At 41.3% G+C, this 17,673-nt stretch overlaps 1 protein-coding gene across 1 annotated transcript in view; it reads right to left on the reverse strand.

The window, feature by feature from the left end:
• The window catches only part of doc2g (double C2-like domains, gamma), a 37,282-nt gene that overhangs the window by 6,566 nt on the left and 13,043 nt on the right, over positions 1–17,673 (reverse strand). Inside the window, exons 6-10 of the mRNA XM_080880755.1 lie at positions 14,709–14,835; positions 13,744–13,800; positions 13,019–13,143; positions 3,165–3,246; positions 2,827–2,923 (exon numbers count right to left, since the gene is read on the reverse strand). Coding sequence (XP_080736881.1) covers positions 2,827–2,923; positions 3,165–3,246; positions 13,019–13,143; positions 13,744–13,800; positions 14,709–14,835 — 488 coding nt within the window. The remainder of the gene's footprint in view (positions 1–2,826; positions 2,924–3,164; positions 3,247–13,018; positions 13,144–13,743; positions 13,801–14,708; positions 14,836–17,673) is intronic.

The following is a 17,673-nucleotide window of genomic DNA, read 5'->3' on the forward strand; positions in this document are numbered from 1 at the left end:
TCCCTCATAAACATCAAGCAATAATTAAAGTCTTTTTTTTGTATGTGTATACATTCAAAGCTCTCGACTTCCACAGTTTTAAATGCAACATGTTCAAATACAACACATTTTAAATGAACAGCACTAAGGGAAGCACAGATGGCTTTAAAATTTCTAAAGGACACTTTTTACCTGCCCTCAAAATTTGAACTGGAGCTTGATTTGATGGCAGCGCAGTAACTGGATTCATGGGTTTCTGTCTGTGCAGTTGTGGCATCATTACATTGCAATAAACATAAAGTCTCTTGCGATTTGGCATCGTGATTAAAACCAAGATTGAACTGAATCGGAGATATCAGACTTGGAACACAGTCCCACTGTTTTGAGACTGTGCTCGCGTGGCCTTTTCATCAACTCTTTATCCGCTTTTTTAGCTTGGAGACTTGACTTTGAAGGGAACCGATTGGAAACAGCTCAGAGGTTTAGATTTGGCTCATGGTGAAGATGAAATTTCCCAACTCTCTTCATGCGCATGTTGCTCCCTCAGTTTATCCATTCGATTCATTGCTTGAGTTTACTCACCTCTGTGATGTGACATCCTCTACATACAGTGGCTTGCAATAGTATTCGGCCCCCTTGAACTTTTCCACATTTTGTCACATTACAGCCACAAACATGAATCAATTTTATTGGAATTCCACGTGAAAGACCAACACAAAGTGGTGTACAGGTGAGAAGTGGAACGAAAATCATACATGATTCCAAACATTTATACAAATAAATAACTGCAAAGTGGGGTGTGCATAATTATTCAGCCCCCTTTGGTCTGAGTGCAGTCAGTTGCCCATAGACATTGCCTGATGAGTGCTAATGACTAAATAGAGTGCACCTGTGTGTAATCTAATGTCAGTACAAATACAGCTGCTCTGTGACGACCTCAGAGGTTGTCTAAGAGAATATTAGGAGCAACAACACCATGAAGTCCAAAGAACTCACGAGACAGGTCATGGATAAAGTTATTGAGAAATTTAAAGCAGGCTTAGGCTACAAAAAGATTTCCCAAGCCTTGAACATCCCACTATTAGTCGTGCACTGCACAAAGTTGGCCTTTATGGAAGAGTGGCAAGAAGAAAGCCATTGTTAAAAGAAAACCATAAGAATTCCCGTTTGCAGTTTGCCACAAGCCATGTGGGGGACACAGCAAACAGGAAGAAGGTGCTCTGGTCAGATGAGACCAAAATGGAACTTTTTGGCCAAAATGCAAAACGCTGTGTGTGGTGGAAAACTAACACTGCACATCACTCTGAACACACTCTGTCAAATATGGTGGTGGCAGTATCATGCCCTGGGGGTGCTTCTCTTCAGCAGGGACAGGGAAGCTGGTCAGAGTTGATGGGAAGATGGATGGAGCCAAATACAGGGCAATCTTGGAAGAAAACCTGTTGGAGTCTGCAAAAGACGTGAGACTGGGGCGGAGGTTTACCTTCCAGCAGGACAATGACCCTAAACATAAAGCCAGGGCAGCAATGGAATGGTTTAAAACAGAACATGTCCATGTGTTAGAATGGCCCAGTCAAAGTCCAGATCTAAATCCAATCGAGAATCTGTGGCAAGATCTGACAACTGCTGTTCACAAACGCTGTCCATCTAATCTGACTGAGCTGGAGCTGTTTTGCAAAGAAGAATGGGCAAAGATTTCAGTCTGTAGATGTGCAAAGCTGGTAGAGACATACCCTAAAAGACTGGCAGCTGTAACTGCAGCAAAAGGTGGTTCTACAAAGTATTGACTCAGGGGGCTGAATAATTACACACACCCCACTTTGCAGTTATTTGTTTGTAAAAAATGTTTGGAATCATGTATGATTTTCGTTCCACTTCTCACGTGTACACCACTTTGTGTTGGTCTTTCACGTGGAATTCCAATAAAACTGATTCATGTTTGTGGCTGTAATGTGACAAAATGTGGAAAAGTTGCAATACTTTTGCAAGCCACTGTATTCTGCTACGACAGTAAGCCTGTTTTCTAATGGTAACGCTTACAGAAGACCACTGCACTGGAACTATGCTTGCTCGACCTCTTTATCAACTGTTTTTCTCCATCTCTCCTTTTTTTTTGTTTCTGTGTCATTTTTCTCTCAGACCCAATTAACATCATGGGCAGGCTGCTGTAGCTAAACCTGTAATGATAATGGTCGGGGAAATGGTTGTTATCTGGGGCTGTGTGTGGATCTGATGGCCTTTTCCCCCAGCAGGGCTTATAAGTCATTGGGTTTATCTAAACAGGGGGTGTCTCCCTTCAGCCTACCGTCTCTCCCACACACAAACACACACGTGCGCACACTCGCGCACACTCACATTAGACAAAGTAAAATGCTTTGATCTGAAGGCCTCCGAGCTCATAGGGTGGTAATCCATTCTCACTGTGCCTCCCTACCAGTTCTCCATCACTCCTTAAGCTCCCATGTTCTCCGTTGCTGTGATATACACACCGGGCCATGCCAAAGCTTTTTAGCAGTCTGATGAAGCTGCAACCATCTAATGTGCCAAGTGTATGAAGGATGTGGACCCAGAGAAAATCGTCTTCCTTTTTGAGTTTTCCCCTCCATTTCCTGTTCCACTCAAACTCTTCTTTGCTCGCTCAATCGTTCTCCTCAAGCCTCATAATTACTTCTCATCTCTCTAGTTTTCTTCCCCCTCTCTCTACCCACACTCAGCCTGTTTTTTTCCTCCTTCTTTTTTTATCTTTCTGCTCCGCTTTCATTTCAACAGTCTGCTACGGTCACATTCTTTGCTTTGCTGCTTTCCTCTCCACTCCTCCCCTCCACACTACAGCGTTTCTGAGCCTACCTATGAAGTCGTTGCTCATTCCCAAGTCATAGTCCCACACAGTGATCTCCAGGGTCTTCTTCGCCAGCTGGTCCAAGGATACTTCATATGAAAACTCCTGTGCAGGTGGGGTACATGAGAGCATATTTACATCAATGATTCATAAACAGGTGATTGAAAGGAACTGAATTCCTAACTCAGCACGTGTTCTGTGATACGCTGGGTGCACCTGCAGGATATGACACAGTCCCTTTAAGGTATGCTTAAATTGCCATGCTTTACATTGGGAGCTCAGTAGAGAAATCAAAGAAGTTGTTAGCTGTGGTGTGGTTAATTGCAGAGAAAGTGTGGAGCTGTACCTCATTGAATTCGGGATTGAGAGTCTTTTTCTTCACGGAAGTCTTGTATTTGGACTTTTTCCCCATATCTGGCTGTAAGACGCTGAGAAAGAGAGAGAAACCAGATAAAGACATGAATTCAGCGTGATCTTGGGGAATCAGGGAACATGCTGTACAACCCCTGGAAAACAGGCTGTCAGAAACTATTACTCAAATAGCCACGGTCAATGTCTTAGTTAATCTTTGCCTATATTTCATGAAATTCTGCTACTTGTAGGTTAGTGTTAGTGTTACTGACAAACAAATGGAAATGATCACACACATGCATATTTAGCATTGCTGTGCAGTAATTAGTGTTAGGCACAAATAGAGACAGTTTACCATCTGTCTCTAGTGGAGTGGAGACGGATGGTAAACAGATATTCTTACACCACCAGTTTTGCACAGATTAACATACAGTGATTGTATTTTGTTTGAGAAAGTGAGTGATCTCAAATGTAAAATAGGTTTGTGCAACAGAGATCTTTGAACTCCTGTCAAACAGAGCCAGAACTTCATTATCAAACCAGCTAATCCACAACTTTTTAAAATCTTTGTCCGTAAAGTTGACAGTAAAGTCTGCTGAATAGCAGAAACAAAAAGGGAGAATGAAATTTTGCAAAATGTCTTTATGAGATAACTTCAACCCAGAAGTGTTTTGAACAATGGCAGGGACAGAGAGCAGCTGAAAGAGAACGAGAAAGAGACAGAGGAGGATTGTAGACCACAGCAAGATCATAATCGTGCTGATGTTGGAGGAGTATACGCTCCAGAGAAGAGGCAACAGAAGGGTCGCAGGAGGGCAACGGGATTCATCATCAGCATAAATTCAAAGTCAAGATGTTCAGGCAGTGAGATATCACACTCTTCCAGCCTTTCACTGTCAATGACGAATCCTGGCCTGACAGCTGATGCATGCAGAGCTGGAATCAGAGCGAGTGAAGGATGGAGGGGATGCAGGTGGAGCAGGAGGAGGGGGAACTGACAGAGAGCAAGGTGGCACAAAGTTTGAATCTACTGTTGGATTCTAGTGCCTTTTAATGTAAACTTTAATGCTTATCTGTCAGCTTAGTATCTGAGTGCACTCCCTTCATCAATGCAGACCTTTTCTTTGTCAACTAGAAAGAGAAAAAAACAACAGATGCTTAAGATTTTATGATGGAGAGTTCAAATGTTGTGTCCACTAGGTGGCAGCACATCAACCACCATGACAAGGTGAATGCGTTTGTAAACTGCAGCTTGTTCAGGTTCAGCAGACAAAAAGACAACATTTACATCCCACACATCCCAAACCATTCATGGCTCTCCAGTAACTTCATTCCACAAACTCATGGTATCAAAGAAAGACATAACTGTGGGGGGTAAAAAAAAACAATTTAATGTAAAATACACAACAGAATAAAAATACTATTAAGGCTTTGGATCAGATTCGTACTGATGAGTTCCAGGAATCTAAATCTGAGGTCTGTGCTTCCTCTTTGTGCTGCTTATCCAACATCTTTTTAATTTCCTCTGCTGATCCTGTTCTAGATGTAGGAAACAGGCCCATGTTCAATGGTAATAGTCACAATTTATCAAGCAAGCCTGGAATCTCTTTATTGTGGGTAAAGTAAGTTAATGTACTTCATCTTTCATAAGTTGAGATAATCTACACGGAAGCTAATAAAAAGCCAGAAACTGTGGTGTCATTTGTTTTCACTTAGTTAGGCTGCTGTAACGCGAGTGCAGGAAATAACATTATAATCTGTGCGGCCTACCCAGCAGACTGTTTGGGGTAAACATGAATGATGAATCAACATACATCCATGATGTACAGATGTTTTTATGTTCCATCATAATGCCAAATCAGAAGTCAAGACTCATCAAATAAGGCAACATTTTCCAGTCTGTTGTCCAGTTTCGGTGAGCCCAACAAAGTGACAAATGAGTGTATACAACTCAAAGTCGGTCCAGTTTCGTACATCAGATTAGCCTGACAACCAAATGCATCAGAGTCTGTCTTCTTAGAGAGAAGTTAAATATCTCTGAGCAATTCAAAATAAGTATCCCCTGGGTAACAAACTAACTGTGTGCCTATTAAAGTCCCAATTACTGTGTTGTTCCAGTAAAAGCCATCAACTTAAATGTTTCAAACAATGTATAAAGACGAGACACAGGCTCAGCTAAATGTTTAAAGCATTAAAAAGCTCATTATCGCCACAAGATGCATCCTACCTGGTGTTTACATAATAGTTTGGTTTACTTCACAAGAAATAAAAAAGAAATCTTAAAGAAACTAATGAATCAATTAAGACAGTCGGCCAAGCAAAGCATCTTTTTAACCCCCAGCACGTGAGGCGGTGAAGTGAAAGCTCGAGGACATCCGAGCCTTAGCTCTGCCGACTCACATTCTGCATACGCCTCCAAGGGCAACTCACGCGGGAGAACTCATATTTTCAGAATAACAAAACATTCTTTGACACCAACGTTCGTAATTAAGATCGGGTAAATGGAAATAAAGGCCACAAAGGAGCAACCGAACTGTGCCCAATTTGCCACAGAAAATTCAATGTGAAAAATAATTCACGACGCAGGATGCTGGTCCACAGAGATACGGGAGGATAATCCCCTCAGTTTTTCACTAACAGTTTCTTTAAAAAGAACAGTGGGGAACAGCAAACTAAGTAACCACATGTTTATGTGCCGTATACGTACACCGTTTTAGCTCTGTGTCACCGGCTGACAGTGACTGATAAGGTTAGCGAGCTACCGCAGCTGCTGCTGACAACCTTTAAACGCTGTTCACGAGACAAACTGTGTTTGTAATGTGAGGCAACATGAACAAGCAGGACTCATCTTTAAAAAGCCCCATAAGGCGTGGACAAAGAAATGAGAACGCCTCCCCGTACACATACTATTAAGAAATCTAATGCAGCTACACTACTACTCAAAATGTTATGGTTTGTCTACTGGGAGTGACCAGGATGGACAGGATTAGTACATCGAGCGGCAAGGCTGAGATAGTTTGGACATGTGCAGAAGAGGGATTGTGGATGTACTGGATGAAGGGTATAAAAAGGGGAAGACCACAGAGAAGATTCACAGAGTGAAGGGTTGGTGTGACAGGAGCATGAAACAGAGATAAAGGAAGATGTTCCACTGTGGTGACCTCTAAAATAAGGAGTCAAAAGAAGATAAAGATATATATTAATAATATTTTTCATATCCTTTTCTTTCTTTTTTAAGAGTTAGGAGATGTCCTCCAATGCACATTTGTGCAATATCTCTAAAGTTAGAAACATCCTGTTTCTACAGTAGACAGGCCTGACAGCTGAATGCTCTGCCTCCCAGAGTTTATGTGTGACAAAAGCCAATAGTGGAGGCTATTATAGTACAGGCAGTTCCATAAGAATCAATCAGTGCACCCTAACTCACCCCATTAGAATCAACTGGTTATTTTCCATGATGACTGCATGACTAGACTGGAAAATTAACCACAAGTTAGCCTGCAGTCTGAGAGTGAAGCACTCTGTTTATTGGAATAATATGGTACTCTGAGGTCTTTGAGATATGATGGGGTCTGATTATTCACTATCGTGTATGTGAGGAGAATTTTTTTAGTTTTGGATTTAACAGGGAGCCGATGAACAGAAGCTAATATGGGGAAAAAAACTATGGTCTCTCTTTCTAGCCCCTGTTAGAACTCTCACTGCAGCTGGAGAAAACTTCAAAAAGTAAATCTGGGTAAATGTGCACGGGTTATACAACCATCCAGCATTGGTGGCTGGTCCAAACAACTTACAGTGCATTTGATACCAGGTTCATCTTTTGGTCACAATTCCGTCTGTGTCAAAATAATGTCCCAGTTTAGTCAAACAGTCATTGAAAAATAATCATTTGATTCTAATGGGGTCCATTAGGGTCAGCTGATTGATTTTCTAATGGAAGTGCACTGTTCATTTCATCATTATGCCAGTCCCCTATAGGCTCTTCTGACACATGAACTCTGGAAAATGCTGGGAAAGGACATCACACTGATTTTATACTTGAGAGCTAGCAGAGTAAAAATGATTTAGTCCCGTCACTCTCACTGATAGGAGCAACATATCCAAACTGGCCCGGACAGTAAGACAGTCCATCACAGGGGTAACAAAGCAAGAGCACACTCTCACATCCACACCTACGGCACACCTACCTCATTAATCAGCCTAACAAGCATGCAGTGCTAACCGCTGCATCGCCATGCTGTTGTTGTTATTTTAATAGATGCATTAAAAATTAAATGAAATGTGTAGTCAGGACAGCAGAATCAACTTCTTTATTTTTGCCCAAAATGTTTCTTTCCACCATGGGACCCACATGACGACTTGACAACTCTCCAAAAAATTCGGTACCACCGTGGTGGCAAGTTGAGGCAGAGGCTGACAGAAGAATGAGAGCAGCCCTGTGAGTGAGAGGGGGGAAATTGCTGAAAATGACAGGGGTAGATGGAAGAGAGGGAGCCAACGTTAAAAACAGGGAACAAAAATAAGTTATGACACACAGATGTGCCAAAAAAAAAAAAGGAGTCACAATTAGAAGAGAGGAGCTAAATATATGCCTGCTGCAGCGGAGCCTCATGATCTTTTTACTTCGTTGTGCAAGAACAGAGAGATAACCAAACTGTAAAGCACGGCGGTGTGCTTGGTCAGCATGAAGGATTTGACATGTTTGCACTTTTTCTGCCCTTACATGGCTTTTTTTTTTCCGACAGACTTTTCTTTTTCATGTTTTAGATTGTGCATAAAGATCAGGGTAAAAGACTCAGGGCTCTTTTGAAAGATGTCGAATAATTTAGTCTTTAAAATGCTAATTTGTCCTTTAAATGGAAGACAAATTAGTTCTAAGATAATTCTGACCTTGTGTCACTTGATTGGCTTCTAAAAGCTTAACGAGAGAGAGAGAGACTGACTGGACTCCTTATGCAGTCATCTCTTCTCTTTTGGCCTGGTTCCCTGTGGCTTTCATATATAAATATATGCACACAGAAATGAAGAATGGTTGCTTTTTTGAACCTTTATGCCATATTATTTATAATGTTATTATTTAATAGTAAAAATGTGTAGCCTATACAGGGAAATAAAACAGTGGTTAGCATGGACGTTCACACATAAATGTCTCATCAGTATGAATTCCAAATCCAAAAAAGGAAAGTCATTGAGGAAAACTGAGAATGTTTAGACACATTTCTTTTCTGGCTAAAGTTTCTGTCACACAGGCCTCGAGACTATTCAGAGACCACCTGGCAGCTGCTGGTCACCGGAGGAAAAACGCATATTTCACAACCGATCGGCACGTAGTTTCTGTGAAATCAGTTACTAAAGCATCAGTGACTCCCTGGCAACCTGAGGTTGCTTCAGAAAAATGGGTATTCCATGATCAGTTGGCAAATTGCTGCTTGAAGATGTTGGCAGTTACGGGGTGAAACTGCTCACAAATAGATCTATTGTGCTGTACCAAAAAACTCCTTGAAATTGCTTTTGGTTGCTAGCAGGTTGTCACAGTTGCCCAATGTCACCTGCTAGTCTCTGAGCGATAGAAAAAGATGAAGTTCAGCTTCAAGTTAAAAGGCGAACCTTTTAAAAAGTGTTGATGATGCAACTTTTACCTTGAAGGTGAACATTGCCCATTTCTGGTTCACGTCACTCCTTTTCTAATTTTACTACCACAGGTAGCAAGTATTTACAGACACGTCAGCATCTTCTGTGCCAACTGGCAAATGACTGGCAATCACCCAAAATAATAAAGAGGCTTTTTGTGCAGCTCCCTGCTGGAAACAGAGAGACCTGTGGTTGCCAGATGGTTGCTGAGCAGTTTTCAGGCCTGCATGACCATACCAGTATGCTTCAGCTGTGGCTGGACTTTACCCTGCCTCTCACCCTGTGGTGACTGGGATAGGCAACAGCCCCACCGCGACCCTGAATCAGATAAGCGGAATAGGATGGATGGATAATCGACTGCTGCATATTTTATTTAATATCAAACATACTGTGTGTCTGTATAGACCTGAACATGCTGATTGATATGTTCAAAGAATTTTGGGTTTTCTTCCAGTTTCATTAAACGCAACAAGAAGAATTAAAATTAAAATTAAAATCAAAATCACGAGTGCCAAATAATCATCCACCTAATGTTAATAAACAGTTTGTATATGATCAGCTCTCTTTCTCTCTCTCTCTCTCTCACACACACACACACACACACACACACACACACACACACACACACACACACACACACACACACACACACACACAGGCATCAAGATATGCTTGAGCTGCAGAGGATGTCTGGTTTTACAGCTGCAGGACATCAGTGAACTATGTAAATTAATTCCTGTCGATTTAATTGCTCAGTACACTTAAGGGATGTAATTTACCTGTGCCAGCAACATATTTAACCCCCTAACTCCTTATTTGTTCAAAGTTAACTTCACTAAAACTTCACGGCGTTCATTATGCTGGTTCTACGGTGTGCACTGACAAAAAAAACAGCGCCTTGAGCTGCACACCTTCAACAGCTCATCCGCTGAACTGAGGTAAACACGGCTCTGTGTGATGGATACAAAGTCCCTGATACGCGAACACAGAAGGGAACAAAAAGAAATGCTGGCAGACGGGCAGCTGAAAAGACCCAAGTGCCAGAAATACGAATCGGATCAGGGCAGAGGCTTAAACGAATAATAAACGACAAGAGTCAGCATAAAAGAAGCAGCTGGTACAATAATGTAGAACAAGAGGAGGAAGACACAACTGAGAGAAATAATATGTACCAGTGTGCACAAAGCCAAGCAGGGATATAAGATAGAATCAGTTGTGCATTCTGGGTGCACATGTAATTTTACCTTTGTTCTCTAAAACATTGTATTAGAAGAGACACCGATACTGTACAACGTGCCGGCTTTAAAGTAAAGAAACAACTCCTCAGAGAAACTGCTAGTATGAGCATTTCCGACTTTCTTGTTTCAGTTGTCAACAGTTAATAAAATGACTCAGAAAATGTCCACTTGCACGAACCTTTGACACCATTAGCTTAAAAAGCAGTTTTCAGTGCAGTGATTGTAGGTGTTCCTCTTATTCAAATCAAACTACTACGCACTGAAAAAGTACTCCTTCACCTCACTGTAGAATACGTCATCCAGACTTTCCTGTAAGCCTGTACTTACAGTTCAGCAAATGCATGTCATTTTTACCTCAGATGTACTCAGAGGAGGGTGTTATTGGCAAGGAAGCTGGGTGTCAGGAAGCCTGCGTGTCAGACAAGCTGACTGGTTCTCCAAAAGTTTAGTTCAGAAGAGAAAACATGAATGCGTTTTCAAGCTTCAGCCACTAGATTGGTTGAAACGGGAGAGAAACAGTATGTTTAACCTTATGCCTTTTCAACTGGGGATGTGTTTTCTTTACATCCCTGTGTCATTTATTCATAAATTATAAATAATGAGAAAACTACCCATCACCCTTAGGCAATAAACAAACATCATCAGGTTCAAAAATGGAAGGCTCAAAGAACGAAATTACCTATTGTTAAACCATAAATGACGTTATTGCATCGTTAGAGTCATCTAAAGAAAACAGAAAGGTGCTTTACAACCTTTTCAGTATTATTTTTTAGCAACCTTGTGCTGCTTCTACCTTGAAGCCTCCCACTGTTGGAGGTGGCGTTGGTTACAAGATTTGCTGTCCTGTGTGGGAGCTTTCACTCTCTGCACTGTTGGTGCTTAAGTGCAGCAGGCACGCTGGAGATTTAGCTGTGTGGGTTTTATCTGTCACCGTGCCTTACAGGCAAGCCGGTACAGTATCAACTATAGTTCTGTTTCAGACTTTGAAGAGACCTGCGTTGGCTGAGAAAAGAATTGATCTCACTGAGAGTACAATGTGATCAGAATGCATCCACCTCCACTCTGCAGGACCTTCCATGTGTCTCAGCGACTGTCGCAGAAACACATGGAAGCTCATAAAGAGTGCTGATCTGCTTACTGCGGTGTATAATGTCAGTCAGGCTCTTGTTGACTTCACATTCCTGTCTCTAATGTAATAAAAGCCTGGAAACAAAAGAAATGAAACAGCTTTTTACAGTTAAAAATAATCTGTGGATTCTACAAGCACCCCAAAAAGTTTCATATAAGAAAGTTTTCGCAGAACTCTTTGCAGTTCTGTGCAACAGACAAAAACTAAGTGAATTAGTGAATCAATGTGAATTAAAAGTCTAAGGAGCAGGTTGGTGGTACTAATAAACTGCACTTGATTATATGATAATCAGAAAATGTGAGCACCTCTATAAAAGCAGGTGTGTGTACACACAAAGCCACAATCCTCCCAGGAGTGGAGATCCAAAACATTCACTCTAAGGTCAGTCTTCGCAATGCTCAGAGAAACTAGAAAAACACCTGAAAGCTATATCTCAGACTCTACAGTCCTCAGCTAGCATGTTAAATGTTAATGACAGGACAATTAGAAAAAACCTGGACATGTTTGGCTTGTCTGGAAGGGAAAGCCTCTTCTTTCTTAAAAGAACATGGCAGCAAGGTTTAGGATTGTAAAGTTGCCCCTGAACAAATCACAAGACTTCTGGTGCAATATCACTAGCACAGATGAGATCAAAGCGGAAATGTCTGGTAAGAATAATAAACCACATTTGGTGAAACGCAAACACAGCATATCAGCACAAACAACTCACGCCAATGATGATGATTTTGGGATTGTTTTACAACCACAGGTGCTGAGGTACCTTGCACTCCTTGGGTAAACCAAGAACTCCTCCACATACCAAAGTATTCTGATCATGAAACAGTATAATGATCCCAAACACAGCAGCAACTCTACATCAGAATTTCTGAAAAATAGAGAATAAGAGGCTTTGCAATGGCCCAGAAAAAGTCCCCTGACTGAAAAAACTTGACTGAAATGCTGTGCCAGAGCTTAAGTGAGCTGTGCATAAACAAATGGCAGCAAAGAAGAGCGGGCCTAAATTCCTCCGCAGCGTTCTTAGAGACTCACAAAGTCAAACAGAAATCCGTTCCTTCAGGTTCATGCTGCTAAACGTAGGTTCAACCAGCTACTGAATCATGGGGTGTACTTAGTTTTTCACAGGACCGCCACAGAGTCCTGTGAAAAACTCTGAACCTTGTAAATACACTTTGATGTTTGTTTGAGAATCTTAATGAGCAAAATCATATTAAAGATGCATTCTGATTGCTGCAGCATGTAATTTATTCAAAGAAGCCCGCTTTATTGATCTACCCAGGCAGCCTGGCCTGGATAGATCAATAAAGCATACGTCTGATGTACAGTAGTTTCTGTAGCTCAGAAAATGTTGAACTGAGGTTTTGGCAAAAGAAAGTAGTTACTGAGATCATAAATCAAGAGAAGTGCAGGGTAATTTTCTAATGGACTTGTATTCAATCACTATCTTCAAGGATGTAAATTTGAGGCACTTCTCTTTCAATCCTGGAGGCCACATCTTTCTTTTACATACAGCCTCTGGGTGTTCCTTGTTTTACGACTGCAAGGCGTCTATTCTAATCTCTGAAGAGCGTCAACAATTAAAGATCCCTAAACTAAAACCACCATGGAATCAGATAAACACCAGGTGGCTTTCTCTTGTTTATGGTTAAAAGGGGTTGTGATTACAGCTAAATAAGATAAATGTCAGCACTGATAAGACAGCACACTAGCAGTCCAATCTATGCCTTTCATTTTGCAGTACCATAAAAACACCCAAACACTTCCTGAATTAAATATGAATCCTTAAATTAAAAGCTGTTCCTGAGCATAATTTGCAGGATCCCAGGTTGTTCACGGGTATCTAACACGACTTACGTTTTGACAAAGGGGTCAGAGTAGCCGTTGGAGTCCATGGCGGCCAGATGGGCGCAGCGTATGATCCCAACCAGCAAGCAGCCCTTCTCCGTGTTATAGCACAGTGACACCAGGATGCGGCCACGCTGGGGACACAAGAAGCTACAGTGTCAGACAGAGCACCTGTTTCCACTCTGATATTTCCCTCTTCAGCGAATAACCACAGCGGGAAATCCTGCGGCCGGGTCAGCAAAGTTTCTCAAAACACCTGAAATACTTTCACCGTGTAGGATATAGCGTGTTAGCCGAGAGGTTTGGAATTAAAGCTCATAATTAAAGGTCTTATCTGGGCTGGAAAAAATGACACTGCTGCCTTCTCCTTTTAATCTCCAGGTTGAACCGTAAGCCGAGTCTAATCAGAGACCAAAAGCTATTAGCCTTCGTCTCTGGAATCACAGAGAGACGTGAGATAATCACCACCAGGGGAGGAAAAAAATCAGTGTAGTGGCAGCGGTACTGGTCTAAATTACAAACTGTAGCTTCTCTATCAAAGGTCATGCCTTAAACATATATACTGATTAAAAACACATAATTAAACTTCCTCTAAGATTATGGAAGTAGATGACAGATTAGGATTAGGACTGTTGGAAGGATAAATTGCATGAGACATGGGAGATTAATAAGGCAGTGGGTCATGTTTTAGTTAAAAAAAACAACGATAATGATAAAGAGGTTGATATCATTACCTCCTCTTCTGCAACTAGCGCTCCCTGCTCCTGTGTTTGATTGTTAGTTTCTTTATTCTGAAATAATAAAGACAGGAAGAGAGATCACAGTGCATAGTACATTGCATTTTTCTGTAATGCTCTAATGTAACTTAGTAATCACATTGCAGTTCGTAAGCACATCATTGAGACGTTATATTGCATGTAAGGAAAAAAAGTGCATCTGTCAGCATTGATGGTGCTTTACCAGATGTGCAAGTGCCATGTCCATAGACACAGTATTGCAGATGGAGGCTTTTGAACTGATAACAACCTGCATGGTCCCTCTTCTCTTTAGTCTGTAAGGCGTGACGCTCATGTTTTCCAGAAATAAATTCACATTTGGTTTCCTCTGACAGAACAGTTTTCCACTTTGGCTCAGTCCATTTTGACGGGCTTAGCGGAGATAGCAGTGTTTCTGGGTCTTGCTCACATATGTCTTCTTTTTTGCATTATGGAACTTTAACCTACACTTTTGGACAACACATTAAATTTCCAGAAGTGTTGCTGAGTCCATGCAGTGTTTTCCATGACAAAATCTGTTTTTAATGCAGTGTCACGATGATCACAGTCATCCCGTGCTGAAGCCTTCACCCTTGCTCACAGAGATTTCTCCAGATTCTTAGTCTTCTAATGAAGCTTATGCGTAAGTTCGAGACGGCTGATCGACTGTCTCACATCTGTCTGCTCCCAGGTGTTGCCGGCTAAATCTAAGCTTCTCGTCACTTCCACTTTCCCACGCTGTCAAGCTGTTTGTGACATCAAAGCTCTAGTCCAATCATCTTTCTCCGCTTTAAATCTCACTGCGCATCTGTCATTTCCTTTGCGGACCCCTTCGTGCAACCCACATCACCTAAACCTTCTTTCTATGTGAAGACCATGCACATACATAATAAATATCACATATTTGTCCACACAAACACGCACACAGAGTAATGTACACATACCTGTGCAATTCTCTCCAGGCCCATGTTGTAGCGTTTGCTCTCGCCTTCTTTCAGTTTCTTCAGAGCCACTCTCACCTCTCCGATGAATTCATTTCGTCCTAGTCTGTCCATGTCACAGACGCACAGCCTTCAATAGACAAGAGGTGCAGGCGAATTAGTGGCAAGTTTTCAATCCCTCTTGCAACTGTGCTGCTCTGCCCCAAAGTCTTGAAGCAAGCAAATAATGCACCAAAATATCCAAATGGCATCTGAACAGTGCATCCGCAACACGAGATCAGTCCACTGTGTGTTTTGGGTTTTTTTCTCATTGTCTTGCGCCCATCAGACATACCACTCCCATGTAAGAGGCATAAGATGTTTTAAAAAAAGCATTTTCCACAGGAGCTAAAAGAAAAATAATGATGCGTGCTGGCACATTAAATCTACAGGGATCTCCTGGAATAAAATCTTTAATCTCTCACACACACATTGTTTCACTGCAGAAATCATGGATTTGTTTGTACGTATAATATGAATCAATGTATAGCTGCCTCTATAGTTTATTTCTCTTTAGATGCACTCGGAATTTAAAGCGAGACAACTAAATCAATAACTTTGTCTCTACTGCTACAAAACTGGTTATGTAAAATGATTTCTTCCACCGAGAGCACTTATTCAAACTGATGGTTATGTTTGATAGAAAGCGAGTTTTTCATCAGCTACAGTTGAGTCTTCACAGCCCATCGCCCGCCACAATACTCTCTCTGCTCCGATATTCCCAGAGGGACTGTAGCTGCTTCACCTCTTTCTTCACTGTCTCATTCTAAACCTCTCTCGCTCTCTCTCTCTCACACACGCACATTCTTCACACACACCTTCCCCCTCTTCCTGTTCTGTCCCTGTCCTGCTGACATTTGGACTTTTGACATGCTGGTTCCAGTCTTTTAGTCATAACGGATGAGTATCTCTAGCAGAAGCTTCAGAACAGCTCTGACTCACGACCACGGCTGTCAGATGATTTATGTCCCTTTGCTCTGTCATACATGTAGGGTGTCTGTACTGAGACAAAGGTTGGCGGGCAATGTGACACCATTTCTGCTCAAACTTCTTCTGTGATGATTTTTCTTTCATTTCCCCAGTTTAGGAGTTCCTATAAAACCAAGCAGATGCTGGTAGAATCTGTTCAACCTCTTGTGCCAAGTTTGGTTTGATATTATTGATAAAATCCACCACATGAGAGTAAAATGAGGGTTTCCCATTCATAGTGTTAAAAACAACTACGAAGACTGGCACTAAAATGGCTTTATACTGTGCTGTGAAAAAGTCTAGAAGCACCATTCGTTTTTTTATACTTTGGTAAGAAAAGGGGAAATAGGTGCAGTGATTTATTGAAACATGTGCAAACATTCATGGAAATATGGTATATAAGGCAAAAAAGATTTACAATACTTGAAAATCTATTTTTGGTATAACAACCTTTATTCAACAGGGCCTGACCTCCCTCAGACAAGCTTTTGTGTAATTTGGTTAAGTAGTGTTTCCTATGATAGTGTCGTCTGTCCAGACGATCCCACAATGCATCAATAATGTTGAGGTCCCGGCTCTGGGGAGGCCAATCCATGACTGATAGTGTTCTACTGTGATTCTTTCTGTCCAGGTATTACACAGCGGCAGTATGCGGGATCACTTTCATGCTGAAAAATGAAGCTGTTGGTGATGAGATGGTATTTAATAGTGGTTCAAACTGCATTTTTCTGCATTCATAATTCCATTAGTTTAGACAAGATCCCCAACACCACTGGCTGAAATGTAGCTCCGCTGTGTCCACAGATGGCTGTACACACTCACCCTTCTCCTGATATTGAAGATAATCTGAACTAAAATTTTTAAATTGGGATTCATCACTCCATCGGACCTGTTACCACTCATTTTCAGTCCTGTTCTTGTGTGATTTGGCATACCTCAGCCTTTTCTTTCTGTTTCCCTTCATTAAGAATGGCTTCTTAAAAGCCAGCCCTTTACTGAGATAGTTTCTAATGAGGCTTCAGCAAACTGAAAGGCCAGATGTATCTTTCAGATCCTGTCTTAGGTCTTTGCTGCAGGTTTTCCAATTTCTTAAGGGTGTGCCTTTCAGATCGTGTTCATCTGCTGTGGTTTTTATGGCTGCCACTTCTTCTTTTGTCTTTCATTTTCTACAGATTTTCTGACGACACACTGCACACAGTGCGGAGATATGCCAGGTTTTCAGCTAATGTCTTTTTGGAAATCACAGTTTTGCTACATAAATACTATTTTCTGCCCGTCGAACTGTGTAATCGTTCACATTTCTTGTAATTCTACAAATTACTGATGTGTTTTTGTGACATCTAGTTAGTGTGTTTAAAGATACAAGATCGAGTTAGGTGACTTTTAATGCTTGAATGATTCATAGGTCAGTATTAAGTGGCATAAAAAACACAATTTCCTTATCAGGGTTGTCAGGTCTCTGTGTGATAAAAACCAGCCGATTAAAATGAACCCAAAAACAGTCCAGATCGTATTTGAGGCAGGCAAACTCTAAAATGACAAGTTTGATCTCATAATGAAGTCACAAAAGCAAGAGTTATTACAGCTCTCTTCTATTACAGACATTAATCTTTACCAGTATTTAGTTTTAAACAACAATTGAAGCACAGCATTCACGAGGCGTTGTCTGTGTAAACTTTCATGGCTGTTGATAGTTCAGTTTAAAGCCAATTTATAAAGCTGAGTCAACTCCAACAACAATATCATCACCACCCAACATCTAACACCCAGCCAACATATATATTTTTTTACTCCTTGATCATATTTGTACCTGACTGAATCTCATCTAAGCCACCTGTTATGGCAATTTCAGCCTCCATCTAATACCAAATCAAGCCACAGATTTATTCCTATCTGCCCACATCCGAGGACGGTGGAAGTCTATTATGAGGCAGAGGCATGGAGAGAGAGAGAGGAAAGA

The sequence above is a fragment of the Rhamphochromis sp. 'chilingali' genome (assembly GCF_963969265.1).
Source record: "Rhamphochromis sp. 'chilingali' genome assembly, chromosome: 4".
Lineage (NCBI taxonomy): Eukaryota > Metazoa > Chordata > Actinopteri > Cichliformes > Cichlidae > Rhamphochromis > Rhamphochromis sp. 'chilingali'.